Raw genomic sequence first — 14,973 nt, forward strand, 5'->3', positions numbered from 1 at the left:
AAAAGAAAGGGAACGAGGGAGGAAGGAAGGAAGAAGGAAGGAAAGAGACAGAGGGGGAGGAAGATGAAGGGAAGGAAGAAAGGGAGGGAGGGAGGAAATGATCTTGCTTCATGTCTCACATGGTTCTGTAAAGCCCACTGATCAGTTATAGATGCTTAAAGAAAACCTTAGCAGGTAAAAAGATTCTAAGTATGTAAGAGTTATTTTCACTTTACACTGAACAGAAGGAAATCCTGAAAAGGAGTTTTTGCACTTGGGATATAGAGCAGAACGTAAATTAAGTCTTATTGGGACCTTGTTTCCATATGATCCATAACTCTCATTTAATTCCATGTGTACCAACGCACCCTGCGTATCAACAAAGGGAGACTACATCCTTTCTGCACAAAATCATTTTTTGCGGTTGTTTCTGTTTAATCAGCATTGGGAAAATGTGACAATACGTGTTCACTGAATTGAGGACCTTGGAGTAGGAACAGCGGGTGAGGGTGTTGGCGAGAGGAGGGGCAGCCTAAGGAAGCGAGTGTGAGGGACGGGGCAGTGAGGGGCCCTGGGCTACTCTGGGGGGACATGCAGGGTCCAGGCAGGGTCTTTGGCTGCTCACAGGACAACAGCTGTGCTCTTCTTCTTGTGGGGAGAGGGAGGCACTGAATTCTCCCCCCACAGCTTCTTCTCTGACCCTTCTTCATCCTGCAAAAAAAAAAAAACAGGAGGAAAATCAATTCTTGGGAGGAAAAGGTTGGAGTAGAGTTAGCTCCATAGAACTGGAAATCAGACAAATGAAAGGAGGAAAGGAAAAGGTGACGGAGGAAGGGGAGCTAGACAAGACCTAGGACGTGGGAAAGAGGGGAACGTGGGAAAATGAGAGCAAAGAAGGGCGCAGAGGCAGAAGGCGGAATTCAACCCAGGACACAGTGATGGGGTCATGCTCCCCAGAAAGTGAAGGGCAGAGCGAAGCACGGGAAGCGAGCTGAGTGAGGGGGAGCATGAGCCCTGCCCAGCAGTGTTCCTGCCCCGTTGTCCTTCCCACCGCTAGAGCTCCACCAACCAGATCCGCTCCTTCCCTAGTGCCTCCCCAACATCTCACCAGGGCTCGGGAGCTCTGGCCACAGAAGCGTCGGAGACCCACACCCAGGGAAGCCAAGGATACAATGACCTGCAGGACACAGATGGCCAGGAGCAGACCACGGATTCCTAGGAACAAATCCTGAAGATAAAGGAAGAAAACAGTTACAGTCAGGGGTCTGCTCCTCTGCTTCTGCTGTTACTATCATCTTGCTACCCCAGGAGGGATCAGACCCTGTCCAACTAACTACTTCCCACCAAAGCAGATTGCATCTTCCAACTATGGGGGCAGCCACTGACTCCATCCCATCTGCTTGCCTGCAATGTGACCTTACCTCCCCCCCCGTGAAGAGGTGGGATCCACTGCTCCACCCCCTAGAATCTGGAAGGGCCTGGTAATGCTTTGATCAACAAAATACAGTAGAAGTGACACTAGGTCAATTATGGGGTAGCCCTTATTTGGCCTGGCAGCTTCCATTTCCTACCTCTTGAAACGCTCGCAGTGGGATGCTCCCTGTTGGAACCTGGTTGCTGGGCTACGAGAAGCCCAAGCCACACGGAGAAGCCGTTGTAGGCTCCCTGGCTCATAGCCCCAGCTGAGCTCCCTGCTGTGTGAGTGTGTCATCTTAGCGGTCCAGCCCAGTCAAGCTCTTAGATGACTTCACCCTCAAGTGACACCTGACTGCAGCTGCATGAGAAAATGGGACTGCCCATGTGAGCCTAGTCAACCCACAGAATGTGAGAAGTAATAGTAAATTGCAGTGTTAAGCCAGTACATTTTGGGGTGATATGTTATGCAGGAATAGATAACTGATAACAACCACACACCAGAAAAGACGGAAGGGTGGTTCAAGAAATCCTCGCTTCAATGTCTCCTCTTTGTCCTCATCCCCTTTGATTCAGGGAATTTTCATGCCATGAGGATCTGAACAATGGCTTCAGATTAAGTTAAAACCTCCTGAACCAAAGACCTCGGATGAGGTCGAAGCTCAGAGAGCTTACGTCTCTGCCCTCAGGTGCCCCAATTCCCCAATGCACAGCTGTGACGCGTCCTGGAAGACTGACTCTCCTTTCTCACCGTCAGCATTTGCATGTAGTTTCTGCAGCGCTCCTCCCTCCACGATGAATAGGAATTGCTTCGTCTAGTCTGTTCGTACCCAAAGATGGGGGTGTCAGGGACTAAGGAATCACACACGGAGCTGATGTCATAGAAGACAAGTTGCCAGGTTAAACTATTCACACAGAAGACAACGGCGGCCACGGCCGTGGCAATGCCAGCCAGGGCGAGCAGACTTGATATGCAGCCCTAGAAGAGAGAGGTTCAGGCTGCAGACTCCCTCTATGGATAGCAGAGCCGTGGGGTCCCGGTCTGAAACCGGTCTCCTCTTCCCCAGCTTCCTGGCTGAGGAAACCCTCCCTACCCCTCCAGGAAAGATCTTAGGATATTTGAAACCAAAGGGGAGAAGACAGAAAAACAGGGCAGGAAAACAGAGACATAGGAGGGGGAAGAGGACAATGTGGGGCACAGAGGATGCCCAGACTCACTGAAAGTTTGCCGCAGTGTTTCTCATGGACAATGGCCCCAACTCCTGCTGCAATGGCCTAGGAAGAGAAGACACCAGAAAAGTCCTCCTGTTGGCTGTCCTGAAATGATCTCCCGTCACACTTCTCCCAACAGGGCCCCAGAACAGCCAATTTGAAGCAGGATCCAAGGAACAGGCAAAGAAACCTAGCAGATGGACAGGACTCCACCTACAACTGCCCCGCTATTCCCAGCCTTGCCTTAAAGAGAAAAACAGAGGGTGGAAGGGTTTTGCCCACCCCCTAAGGCAGCCTCCTCATAACAGAGAGCATTTGGACTCTGGGTCTGTGGTCTCTTCCCCAAATCGCTGACCCAGGTCCAAAAGGAACTTTCTTTCTCCTTGTCCATAAACACTTGCCTCCCTCAGAGCTCACAACCCCTTTCTTACTCACCACAAAACCTGTCCAAAAGGCACAGCCTGAGGCACGCAGCTGAATCCAGGGCCCCAAGCAGAGAAGCCCTCCAAGAGCACAGCTCATAGCCCCCAGCAATATCTGGGCCACCTGCAAGAGATAGGGAAAGCCACACCCCTTCCCATGAGTCACCTGCTCCAGCCACCCAGCTCCCACCTAGGTGGCTTTCCTCTCCTCTTCCTCTGCCCTGACTTCTCCGCAGCTCCGATTCTGGAAATTCTGTTCCCTTAACGTCCGTGAAGCAGCCCGTCCTGGTTCTCCCTCATCCCTCTGACTTGCCAGCCTTTTATCCTTCATTCTTTTCTAAATCCCATTTTTCCTAAATACCACAATTTGTCATCCCACCTGATGATTCCTTCTTTTTTTCCTCCTCATTTTCCCTTGGGAAGCCCATCATCCATGATGGGCCATGATGACCTCCTTCAAGAAAGGAGAGTGGTTAGCTGACAGCCTACGGTGGTCAGCGCCTTCAAGGTCCCTTCATCTTTCAAACTGAGGGTACAGTCTTTCGGGGTGGCTACCCAGCCAATGATTAAGCAAGGCAGTGGTTCAAGGGCCATTTTCAGCTAACACGGAACTCCTGTGATGGGCAGTCTTTGCTCCCGAGCTCCCCACTGGGCTGGCCCAGACCTCGTCAGCCCTGCCTCATGATCTGATGTCTCCCCCTGCCCAGCCCTGCTCCTGCCCTTTTCATTGCATGGATGTTACACCCCAATAAACCTTTCGCACACCCAACTCCCCCTCGGCGTCTGCTTCCTGGAGGATCCAACTATCACAGCCTCTTGGACGTCACCATCTACATGTCCTGCCAGCTTCTCAGATTCATTGCGTCCAAATTCCGGACCCTACGCACACCCTCAGTGTCTGCCTCGCTGACTTCCAGGGCTCCAATTTCCCGGTCTCCTTCACTCCAAACCTCAGCATCTTCCCGGACTCCTCTCCTCCCTTGTACTCTACATCCACTCACTCCCAAGTCATGGCAACCCCATCCACAAAGGATTTGGACTCCTCTCTTTCCTCCTCATTTCTGCTGCGACGTTGCAGGTGCAGACCCTCCATGCTTCTTACCTGGACACCTCCTGGCTGTGAGGGTGCCTGAAGTTCAGGCGCCTGCTCAGAATCCCTCCACAGTCTTCCCACTATCGAAGCTGATTCAGGACAGCAGACTCCTCACCTTGTCACTCCAGGCTCTCAGCAATATGGCCCTGGTCTGTATTTCCAGTCTAATCAGCCACGAGTCCCATTCTCTGTACCCTGACAGAACTTGTCCTATGCTTTCTGGCTTCTTTGCCCTCTTTCTTGCCATTCTTTTAACCCGAGATTCCTTTTCTTCCATCTTCCACCTCTATCTGTCTAAACACGCTGCTTCTCCATTCAAGGTCTGGCTCAGATGCCTACCCCTGCAGGACGCCATCCTGCCTCCCAAGGATGTCACCTGAGCTACCTTTAATTTTAGGCATTAGTGTAGTCGCCTGATCCCTTCTGATGGACGCTGGGCACCTTCAGGTTATTGCCTAGATATTCTCTCTGAAGTTTTTCCCCCAAAGTGCCTATCATATTGCCTTGCATCGCAGGCCCTCTGTCCACGTGGGTTCAATCAACCTGAATGAACAGCCTCCAGGGACCCTTCCGCCCACCCCCCCAGCTCTGGCTGGGACTGCTCACGTTGCACCAAAGGAGGGATCCACTATTCCTTTCCATCTAAATCTCTGTGGCGAAACTTCCCAAACGTTCTTGTCCCAAACAAGATGGGATACTAATAGTGACTTTTCATGGGGATTCAACCCTCTTTCCTTTTCCGCATCGTACTGAAGAAGGAGCGTTACCCTCCTCTGTGTCACCTTGCTAACCCACCTCTCTATCCCGCCCTTACCCCTAGTGCCAGCTGTCCGTAGCTTATGCTGGCCTTGGCAGGATGGTGGGACAGGCGCCCCATCAGGGAGCTCCCAGCTTTTAGCAGTTGTGCCAAAGCAGATTCCTGATGGATGTGGATGTCGATGTGAGTGGGCTGGGACAGCGTAGAGATCACATCGACTCCATTCACAGCCAGCATGTTTTGGGTCATCCTGCCTGCTGGGGAGATGCACAGAACTGAGGTTTGAGACCTAAGTAAGGGAAAAAGGAATACACTGCATGAGTGCAGGGAGAGAAAACAGTCTTTGAGTCAAGCCAGGTCACGGCATGTGGGATCTTAGTTCCCCAACCAGGAATCAAACCCATGCCCCCTGCCTTGGAAGCACAGAGTCTTAACCACTGGACCACCAGGGGAGTCTCTGTCACAGTGACCTTAATCTGGGATGCAAATCTGAATCACCTCTAGAGTTTTCACCATATAGACTCTTGGACCTCTTCCCAAAATGGTCAGATACAGTTTGTCTGGGTCTTGGGACTGACAAAGAAAGGAATCTGAATTATTTCAGGAACATAGTGTACATATTTATACGTAACACTTTCATATGGTTAAAAAAAAATCAAAAGATAAAAAAGGGTATACTGCTAAAACCCACTCTCCTCTCTTCCTCTCCTAGCCAGCTAGTTGTCTTCCAGGTGGAAAAATAGTATCATTTTCTAATATATCCTACAATGACTTTTTTGCATATAAAAACATGTAAAAATATTCTTTCTCTCCCTCTTTTCCCACAAATGGCAGGATAGCACACACAGTTTCTGCACAATGATTTGTTCACAGAACCATCTTCTAAAAATAATCCTACATCGGGCTTCCCTGTTGGCGCAGTGGTTGAGAGTCCGCCTGCCGATGCAGGGGACACAGGTTCGTGACCCGGTCTGGGAGGATCCCGCATGCCACGGAGCGGCTGGGCCCGTGAGCCATGGCCGCTGAGCCTGTGTGTCCGGAGCCTGTGCTCCGCAACGGGAGAGGCCGCAGCGGTGAGAGGCCCGCGTACCGCAAAAAAAATAAAATAAAATAAAAAAATAATCCTACATCAGTCCATAAAATGCGTCCTCACTCGTTTTTATGGCTGCATAGTATTCCATTATACGAATGCATCATAATTGTTTTAAGCTGCCCCCTATTTATAGACCTTTATTTTTTTTCTTACAAGCAATGTGGAATCAGCAGGTCAATGGGAATGTGTATTTGTAATTTTAAAAGGTATTTCCCTCCATGGAGCTACTTCCATGCAATTCTCATGCAAGGGCAATTCCAAGAGTGTCCACTGCTCCTCCCCAAGACCAGCAGAAGGTGTCAGCAAACTTTCTAATCTTTTCAAATGTCTCTTGGAAAAATGACATTCTGTTGTAGATTTTAATCCTTTTTAGTCAATAAAATGCCCCCTTTTAATTGTGGATCTCGGTGACTTTTAACAAATGTGTACCTATGTGCAACCATAACTACAATCAAGATACAGAACATTTTTCTATGCTGCAAAAAGTCCCCTAAAGTCCCTTCCCCAGGAACCCCTCCAACCCTTGGCCCCAAGCAACCACCAGTCTGCTTTCTGTGACTACTCCAGTATCAGTTCTCTTATTATGAGTGAGGTTGGTCATCTTTCATACGTTTAAGAGCCTTTTTCCTCTTCTTTTGTGAGCTTTCCTTTCATATCCTATGAACTCCTCGTGTTACTCTGTTTTGTTTTGGTCTTTATGGGAGTTCTTCGTGTATTTGAAAAATTACCATCGGTGACACGAGTTACAGATAAGGCTTTCAATTTGTGATTTAGTTTTGAACTTCATTTGTATTTTTATATAATCAAAGGTTTCAGTCATTTTTTATGATTTCTGGGTTTTATATTGTACTTAAAAGGGACTTTCCCATTTCAAGATTATAAAATAATAATTCATCCATGTTTTCTTCTAAGTGCTTTTATGTTTTCAGTTTTCACACTTAAATGTTGAGCCATCTGGAATTTACCTTGCAAGTTGGAAAAAATGGAACCAAGTTGGTTCTGGTTTGTTCTCTTCAGATGGTTAACTTCTAAAGAGTATATTCTGTTTACGGAATATATCATCTTTCTCCCACTGACTTAAAACGCTCCCCTGAGCAAAAATAAAATTCCCGTAGGAATCCAAGCCTGTTTTAGTCTTTATATTCTGCCCATTGGTGGATCTGATGAGTCACGCAGCATTACTGTGATTTTAATAATGAGTATAGAGTTTAATATTTAGTTGAGCTCTTTCATGACCCGCCCCCCCATGTTACTTTTTTCTTTCATGGCCACTTTTTTTGTTGTTGTTGTTTTTGTTTTGTTTGTTTGTTTTGTTTTTTGCAGTACGCGGGCCTCTCACCATCGTGGCCTCTCCCGTTGCGGAGCACAGGCTCCGGACGCGCAGGCTCAGCGGCCATGGCTCACGGGACCAGCCGCTGCACGGCATGTGGGATCTTCCCAGGCTGGGGCACGAACCTGTGTCCCCTGCATCGGCAGGCGGATTCTCAACCACTGCGCCACCAGGGAAGCCCCTCATGGCCACTTTTGCTAGATTACTTCTCCTTAGGCACTTTAGAATCAACTTGCCTAGCTCCAAAGGAAATCCTCTCCAGGTAGTTCTCATGGGCATCCTACTTATCACTGTTTAAATCATAACATTGTTAATAACAATTCTAAAAACACCAGCAAGAGCAATAAGTTTAAGGCCTTCCCATTTGTATCGTATGAACTTTACAGAGCAGTCTCACTCTTCACCTACCTGGCCTCCGTGCAGTATAAAGGACAGGCGTTTGACGATTCTGCAGACGTGCAAGGAGGTTCAGACCTGTTCACAGACACACAAGGAAGCCCAGCCGGGATTCTGGCCAGATCTTGCTTGGGACCCAGCGATCAGCACCACATTACAGAGTCCAGAATGTGCCTTGGGCTCCGGCTCCCTCTGAGCCCTCCGGATACCACTGCTTCCCCCTCTCGCCTCACCCCCAGCTCCAATCCCCAGATCAACCTAGATTCCTGCTCTTCCTCTGAGCCAGGCCAGCCCCATGAAGATCCCCTTTCACGCCACCCTAACTCCAGGGTGTGGGGCTCTCCCCTGCTGCCTTGGACACTCTTCTCTGCCCAGCTCCTCCCTGTGCCCCTGAAGCTGGGGAGAGAGGGCCAGGATCCCAGCTACACCCTGGGCCCTCCACCTTCTGCCTTTGCTATTGAAGGACCTCTCACCAGGAAACCACCCGAGCCTCAGCCACCCCACGCTCAGAATAAAGATATGAGGCGCTGGGGAGGGAGAGTCCAGCTGACGCGGCCAGGCACAGGCCCCCCGACCTCCCTAGCCATTTTTCTAGTGTCACGTCCTCTCTCTAGTGTATCCCTCCCTCCCAAGGAGGTCCTACAGGGACCAGGAATGGGGAGAGAATGGCATCCTGTGAGACAGGATGGGGGCTTTGGGGACTGGTCTCGGAGACTCCTCGAGAGAAAGAGAGAGGCGTCCTGCACTGAGAGTCTCCTGGGACGGGTCACCTGGACTGCTCACCTGAGGGCCCTGCTCACCTGCTGTCCTCTGGGAACCAGCGGCCGAGTAGAGCAGAGCTGCCCAGAGCTGAGGCACCCGGTAGTGGGTGGGAGAGAGCAGAAGGAAGGGGTGGAGTGATGAGGGTTTGACCTCCCAGAAAAGAGCTAGCCCAAAGGGGCCCCTCTGGGGACGGGGGGTTGGTCTTGAGTAGATAATCAGGCTGGCCGGAGAAGGCAGAGCGCACAAACACGCACACACTGGCGTGTTCATCCCTATGCAACACACACACTGGGGTGCACACAGCACAGGCAAGTCCTTGTTCGGAAAGCCCCTGCCCTGGTGGGGATGGGGGATTTTCCAGGGCTGGTCAGCTCTGCAGTCTCCTCTGTGCTCTCCAGAGTGTCGGAGCCAAGTGATCTCCCCTGGCAGCTAGAAAACCCTGGAGGGGCCCTTTGCTCCAGCTGTGTGCTGAGAAGTTGCCTCATCCTTCCCTTTCTGGAGCTCCACCAAACCCCTCCCCATTCTGCCTGGTTCTAAGCCCCCACTCAGCCGTCCCCAGCCCTCCTATCACCCTTGACCGTGACTGCCGGTCCCTGAGGAGAGCAGGTGAGGCAGACCCTCAGCCCAGGCGGCCCTTTCGCAGAGACCCTTCTCACAGGGCGCCTCCCCAGAGGAGTCCACACCCTGCCCCCTCAAAGGCCCCCCAGAACTTGTTGGGGAGGGAAGGACCAACCACCATGTAGAGGATATGCATCCAGGAAGGTGGCAGGAGTGGAGGCCAGGTACAGCCTTGTCCCCGTTTGATGCCAAGTCATTCTGGCCTTTGGCCTCCATCTGCACCCACAACTTCATGCAGAGGGTTGGGGGGGCGCAGTTTGAACAGGCAGCATGGGGCTGAGTAGCCATTGATGGAGAGGGAAATATGTAGGGGCGGGGGGTGGGTCCCCGGGCTCAGCTGGGAAGCCACTGCCGCAACAGTAGTTCAACAGGCAGCCAGGACTCTCTTCTGTCCTGTCCGGCAGCCTGAGGGCTCTGGAGGGGAAAAGGCAGAGGGGAGAGCCAGGGTGAGGGCCGTGATCACACAAGTGGGCTGGGAGCAGAAAGGAGAGAGGTGAGGGCTCCAGGGCACTGCTTGGTCCAGACCCTGAGGCCGTGGGTGGAGGATGGGGAGACACAGCAGGTCTAGGGTGAAGAGGGCGGCTCCAGTGGGCTGAGCGGTGGCCACAGCCTCAGCAGACGCAGGGATCCCTCACATGACACCCCTCAAGGCAGGTCCCAGATGCTGCACTGTGACCGGGGGCCTCGCCAGCTCCCATGAAATCTGTGCAAACCTCCTGCCAACTCTTCCCCCTGGCGCCCCCTTCCTCCCTCCCAGGCGGGTGTCCACCGGCTTGAAGATGGCAGATGGCGGGGACGTGGCCTCTGGGGCTACCCAGCCCACCTGCATCAAGGTGCACATCCACCAGGAGTCGGCTCTGGCCAAGTTGCCGCTGAGTAGGTGTCCCCTGCTGCAGCCCCACGTGCCCTCGCCGCACGCCGCCTCCCGGGCCCTGGGCCACCGCCGGCTGCTGGTGGCCTCCTGGGTGAGTAGGGCGAGGACAGGCGCCCAGGCTCCCCGGACTGGGAAGGGTAAGCCCCCTCCTCTGGCCGCACACTCTCCCAGCCAGCCTCTCTCTGAATGGGATGCTGAGCCAGTCTTATGCTCTTCCTAGAGATCAAGTTCTGGCCTTTCCTTCACTTACTGGCCTCTCAGTGAAAGCTGTAGGTAGGGTGGGCTGTGAGCTGAAGGGTGCAGAGGAGCCCCGACCATTTAAAGTCCCAGCTGGTGGAACCCAGAGTTCATCCTCTCATGACCCAGCGTGGGCTAGCTCTCCCCTCCCCTCGCCTTCTCTCCCCTCCTGTCCTCTCCCTTCTCGTGCCCCCTCTCTTTCTCTCTTCTCTCTCTCTTTCCCTTTCATAGGGTTCTAACCTTTACTACATGGAGTGGAAAGTCCCCAAAACTCCCCTGAGGCTTAGGCGCAGACTGGGCCTGGGAACCCGAGATCCGCGTTCTTAAGTTTTTCATCTTTCAGGTGGTGCAGACCGTGCTGGGAGTGTTGAGTGGGGTCCTGGGGGGATTCCTCTTCAACTTCTACTACACCATGCTGCTTGGATCGGGAACTCCCATCTGGACAGGGGCTGTGGTGAGTGGGGCGGGAGGACCGTGGGCAGAGGGACCCCCTATCAGAGGTGAGAGACCACCACCATCGACCCCATCAGAATGTAGACTGTTTGCAGCTGAAAAGACTCCCAGAGCTCTAGGCTGACACCAGGCTTCTACAGACGGGAAACTAGCTGAGCTAAGGGCTGGGAGGGCCACGGTCACCGGTCAGCTCTCCCGGGTCCCTGCACCGGGCTTCTCCCACCACTTCTCCCACCGTCAGCGGCAGATCAGCTAAGGATCTAGGACAGGGCTCATCTCCAGGCACTTGCACTGAGATGGAGGGAGGCGGAACGTGCTGGAGGGTGTGTACAAGGGAGATGCACCCCCCGGTGGTTTCCCATTGCCCTCTGCAGGCCCCGCACACAGGGGAAGTCCAGGGGGGGCTCACCGGACAACAGCAGCTATGTCAGCAGATGGACGTGTGCCACCTGCAGCAGGAGATGGGTGGGCGGATCATAGCAGGAAAGAGGCGCCCTCTGTCCTGCCCACCCTCACAGAACAAGAGCAAAACACACATGTCGATTAAGAGAGGAGCCCAAAGTAATGATCCTCATCCACCCCACGGCCGAAAGCACTGAGATTAGCTACAGAACTGCCAAACAGGATTCAGGTCCATCTTTCCCTTGGCATCAACCAGACTTCCTGTCCTGGAAGACCCCCTGGGTGGGAGGCTGAGCGCTGTTGGAGCGAGCGCCTGCCCTCACCTCGAGGCGGCGGACGCTGACCCTGTACTGAGAGCTCCTCCAAAACCCCGGGCCTTCCACCCCATCGCCCTGGAGCTTTCATAAAGCACCTGGTGTTGCTTAAAAAGAGAGGGTTTTGGAGAAGGGAAGGGGGGCTTACACCCGGCTTGACCATGAGCAGTTTTGATGTCCCTAAAATAGAGGGTCCTGCAGCCTCGGGCCTTCAATACCCTCACCGTTGAAGACAACAGAACTCAGCTCAAAACCTCGGGTCCACGTGGGGGGCTGTGGGGAAAGGCCAGCAGGATGGCTGGCTTTGCCTGTGGGAGTTGAGGAAGGAAAAAGAAGCAGGCTGCTGGGGGGTGGGGCTTGGCTGCCCTGAGCTACCCCTGCTGCTTCAATCTCTCCCCAGGCTGTGCTGGCTGCAGCTGTCGCCTTCATTTATGAGAAACGAGGCGGTACCTACTGGGTGAGTTCGGGGAGGGGTTGACACCAGCCCCGGAAGCTGGAGGCCACCCCCAGCCTGCCGCCCATCCCCCGCCCCCTCCACTAGTCTTCCCGCTCTTCGTCCCGGGATGGGCTCCAGAGAGACTGAGTCTCCAAGGTCTGTCTCTGCACACTGCCCTCACCAGGCCCTGCTGAGGACCCTGCTCACCCTGGCAGCTTTCTCCACGGCCACAGCCGCCATCATCATTGGGGCTAGAAGTTTCCATGAGTACCACCATTTTCTCTTTAATGGTATCTGTGATGTCTCCCCTTCCTGGAGGCCCACCGGGGCCCCCAGCTCTCCGAGTGCAGACGAGGGAAGGCTGCAGCTGTGCACCTCCTATGTGAACATGCTGAAGGTAGCCGGGCCGGGGAAGGCAGCAGGCGGTGGGCAGGGAGGGTCAGACAGTGGAGGAGAGTGAGGCTGTCCACCAAAAAGGGCGTGACCTGTTCTGCCCTGAGCATGTCTGCCGTCACTACAGCATGGCGGCGAACGAAACAGAAGCGGTTCCTATGGTTGTGGGAGTTACAGATCTGTGGGAAATACAAACACTGAACTCATAATAAATGAGCTAATACTGCAAGTACGTGAAGAGCTGCAAAGGTGTTAAATGCATGTTCAAGTCTTGGGCTTGTCAGGGAACCAGACCACAGCCCAAGCCCATCGCTGCTCAGATGAGGACGCTGAGACCCGGTGACAGGGGTTTCTGGCTGCTCTCTGCATGCTACACCCACTGACTCCCACCCCGGGCTCCTTCTTCAGCCTCCCCCCACCCCGGAAGCTACCGACTTGGGGATGGGATGAATGGGGTGGAGAGTGACCCTGTGCCATGATCAGCGTGAAGACAGACCACAAATGGCAGCAGTCACTCTGGGTGCCTATAGCTTCGGTCCTCTGTCCCCAGGCCCTGTTCATAAGCATCAATGCCATGCTGTTGGGGGTCTGGGCTCTGCTGCTTCTAGCATCTCTGGTCCCCCTGTGTCTGTGCTGCTGGAGAAAATAACTATCTAAGGAGGTGAGTCCCTAAAGCTTGTGTCTGTGTGTTTGGGGCAGCAGTGCTGTCCAGGGGAGACAGGAATGGAGAGCAGATGGTTTGGGGAGGAGAAAAGTGTCATCACAGTGAGTGTCAAGGGACATCATTCCTGTCTTTCCACCCCAGTAGTGGCCCAGCCCAGAGACCCCCTGTCCCTGACCAAGTAACACCCAGTCCAAAGACCCTAGTGAGGGACTTCCCTGGCAATCCACTGGTTAAGACTTCACCTTCCAATGCAGGGGGTGCTGCTGGTTCAATCCCTGGTCAGGGAGCTAAGATCCCACATGCCTCGCGGCCAAAACACCAAAACATAAAACAGAAGCAATATTGTAACAAATTCAATAAAGACTTTTTAAAAATTGGTCCACATCAAAAAAAAAAATCTGAAAAAGAGACCCTAGGAAGCTAGGGAAGTCCATGTACATGGTGGGACCTTGGGGCTCTTTGCGTCAGGTACCATGAGGCTGATGGTGGATCTGATTGGCTCCAGAACTAAGCTGCCCTGGTACAGAGCATTTATACTTTCTCTCCCCCATGGGCTGTCCCACCCCCTCCTTTTCCCTTAGAAAAGAGACCCTCCCTTGGAAGAAACTGCTGGGAGTGAGTGAAATTAGCCCTGCTTCTCCAGAGGACTCGTGTCTGGAGCTCCAGCTGGACTGGGTGTCCCAGCATCTGCCTCGTGGAAGAAGAACCAGGCCGGGAAGAGAGGCTCTCCTCTGGCCCCAGTTATCCTTCCCCCATGGCCACAGCTACTGCCCTGCACCACCAACCATCAGAGCTTCTCTGGTCCATTTCCTGCTCACCTTCACCATCCTGCCTGCTTCATGTCCCCTCTTGAGCAATGATGATAATAAACTCTCGTGCCGTTGCTCCCAGCTTCTTGCTTAGGGTATTTCTCTTGGCTGGAGGGAGGCAGAGGAGAATGAGGCAACAGCAAACCTACAAAGCTCGTTCCACTCCCAACAGCCAGTCTGGGTCTAGAGTTGCCGGTCTTGAAAACAGACTCTCTTTGAGGCTGGTCCTGGGACTGTAGGCCCAAATGCCTGGGAATGAAGGATGAAAGGAAGAGAGACTCTGATCCCCACTCCCTGGTATGAATTTTGTCATATCAGGATTGCTGACCAAGGTGGAGGGGTGCGTGTCATCAGCTAAACCCAAAAACTGAGGAAGGGGAGCAATTACTGTGTTTCAGCCAGAGACAGAGAAACCTGATGGAGATGGTGCTTGATTTGAGCTCTCACCTTCCCAGAGAAACACAGCCAGCCTGGGATGATTCTGCAGTGAGGCATCCTGAGGAATAAATACCCAAACTACCCATTTCTACCTCTTGCTAGTTTTCCCTATTCGCCAAACCTAACAGGAAGTCATGGGACATTGGGCAATGATATGATCCATATAAGACACCCCTCTGGGGCACAGAGCAGGCTAGAGAAATATGGAAAGAATATCTGGAGAGGCAAACAAATGGTATCCGAAACAATTACTTTTGTTTGTGTGTGAAAAAATATGGTTGAAGACTTCCCAAATTTGCTGAAAGACGCAAACAGACAGACTCAAGAAGCTCAATGAACCCTTAACAGAACCAACTCCAAGAAGTACAAGCCTAGATAGATCATAATCAAACTGCTACAAAACTAAAGACAAAGTCTTGAAAACAGCCAAACAAAAATGACCCACTACCTATAGAGAAGGGTAATCCAATGACTGTGGTTTCTCCTCAGACACTGTGATGGCCAGAGAAAGTGGCACCACGTTTTTTAAATCATTAAATATAAGCACAATATTGTACAGCAACATTTTAATGTGACTAAAAACAGAGCTGGCACAAGGGAGTTTGGGGGGTGATGGTCTGTTCTTTATCCTGATCATGGTACTGGTTACAGGAATCTATACATGTATTAAAACTCACAGACCTGTACACAGAAAAACGAAGGACAGTTTTGCTATCATAATAACTCATAATGATACAGAGATAAATTTAGGATTATTTGTCCATCCCTATCTCAACACCTCCAAGTCATTTCCAGATGTGTACATTCATTTTCCCCCTCAAAATAAGAGCCTCTTTGATGCAAGCCTGTGATTGTAGCTGTACTTTATATATATATTT

The 14,973-nt window shown here is 52.3% G+C and overlaps 2 protein-coding genes across 9 annotated transcripts; one reads left to right on the top strand and one right to left on the bottom strand.

The window, feature by feature from the left end:
• Positions 1–393: 393 nt before the first annotated feature.
• On the bottom strand, positions 394–8,727 carry TMEM176B (transmembrane protein 176B). Of its 8 annotated transcripts, none has more exons than XM_029234245.1 (8): positions 8,496–8,727; positions 7,708–7,773; positions 4,934–5,133; positions 3,040–3,150; positions 2,611–2,667; positions 2,144–2,371; positions 1,088–1,207; positions 394–690 (listed from the first exon to the last, which is right to left on the bottom strand). In XM_029234245.1, the coding sequence occupies exons 1-8, from the start codon at positions 8,725–8,727 to the stop codon at positions 601–603; spliced, it is 1,104 nt and encodes a 367-aa protein (XP_029090078.1). In that variant the 3' UTR covers positions 394–600. The 8 variants fall into 8 exon arrangements, with proteins under 8 accessions (XP_029090078.1, XP_029090084.1, XP_029090082.1 ...); XM_029234251.1 differs by having other exon boundaries at positions 8,479–8,682; XM_029234249.1 differs by having other exon boundaries at positions 4,934–5,165; positions 8,479–8,682.
• A 285-nt stretch (positions 8,728–9,012) lies between these two features.
• Positions 9,013–13,738, top strand: TMEM176A (transmembrane protein 176A). Its single transcript, XM_029232970.1, has 7 exons — positions 9,013–9,063; positions 9,833–10,040; positions 10,530–10,640; positions 11,756–11,812; positions 11,976–12,188; positions 12,735–12,845; positions 13,430–13,738. Exons 2-6 carry the CDS (start codon positions 9,855–9,857, stop codon positions 12,831–12,833), a joined length of 666 nt encoding a protein of 221 aa, XP_029088803.1. The 5' UTR covers positions 9,013–9,063; positions 9,833–9,854; the 3' UTR covers positions 12,834–12,845; positions 13,430–13,738.
• The last annotated feature ends 1,235 nt before the right edge of the window (positions 13,739–14,973 follow it).

This window comes from Monodon monoceros, unplaced genomic scaffold (assembly GCF_005190385.1).
Source record: "Monodon monoceros isolate NGI ecotype Baffin Bay Population unplaced genomic scaffold, NGI_Narwhal_1 Super_Scaffold_2, whole genome shotgun sequence".
In the NCBI taxonomy this organism is placed as follows: Eukaryota; Metazoa; Chordata; class Mammalia; order Artiodactyla; family Monodontidae; genus Monodon; species Monodon monoceros.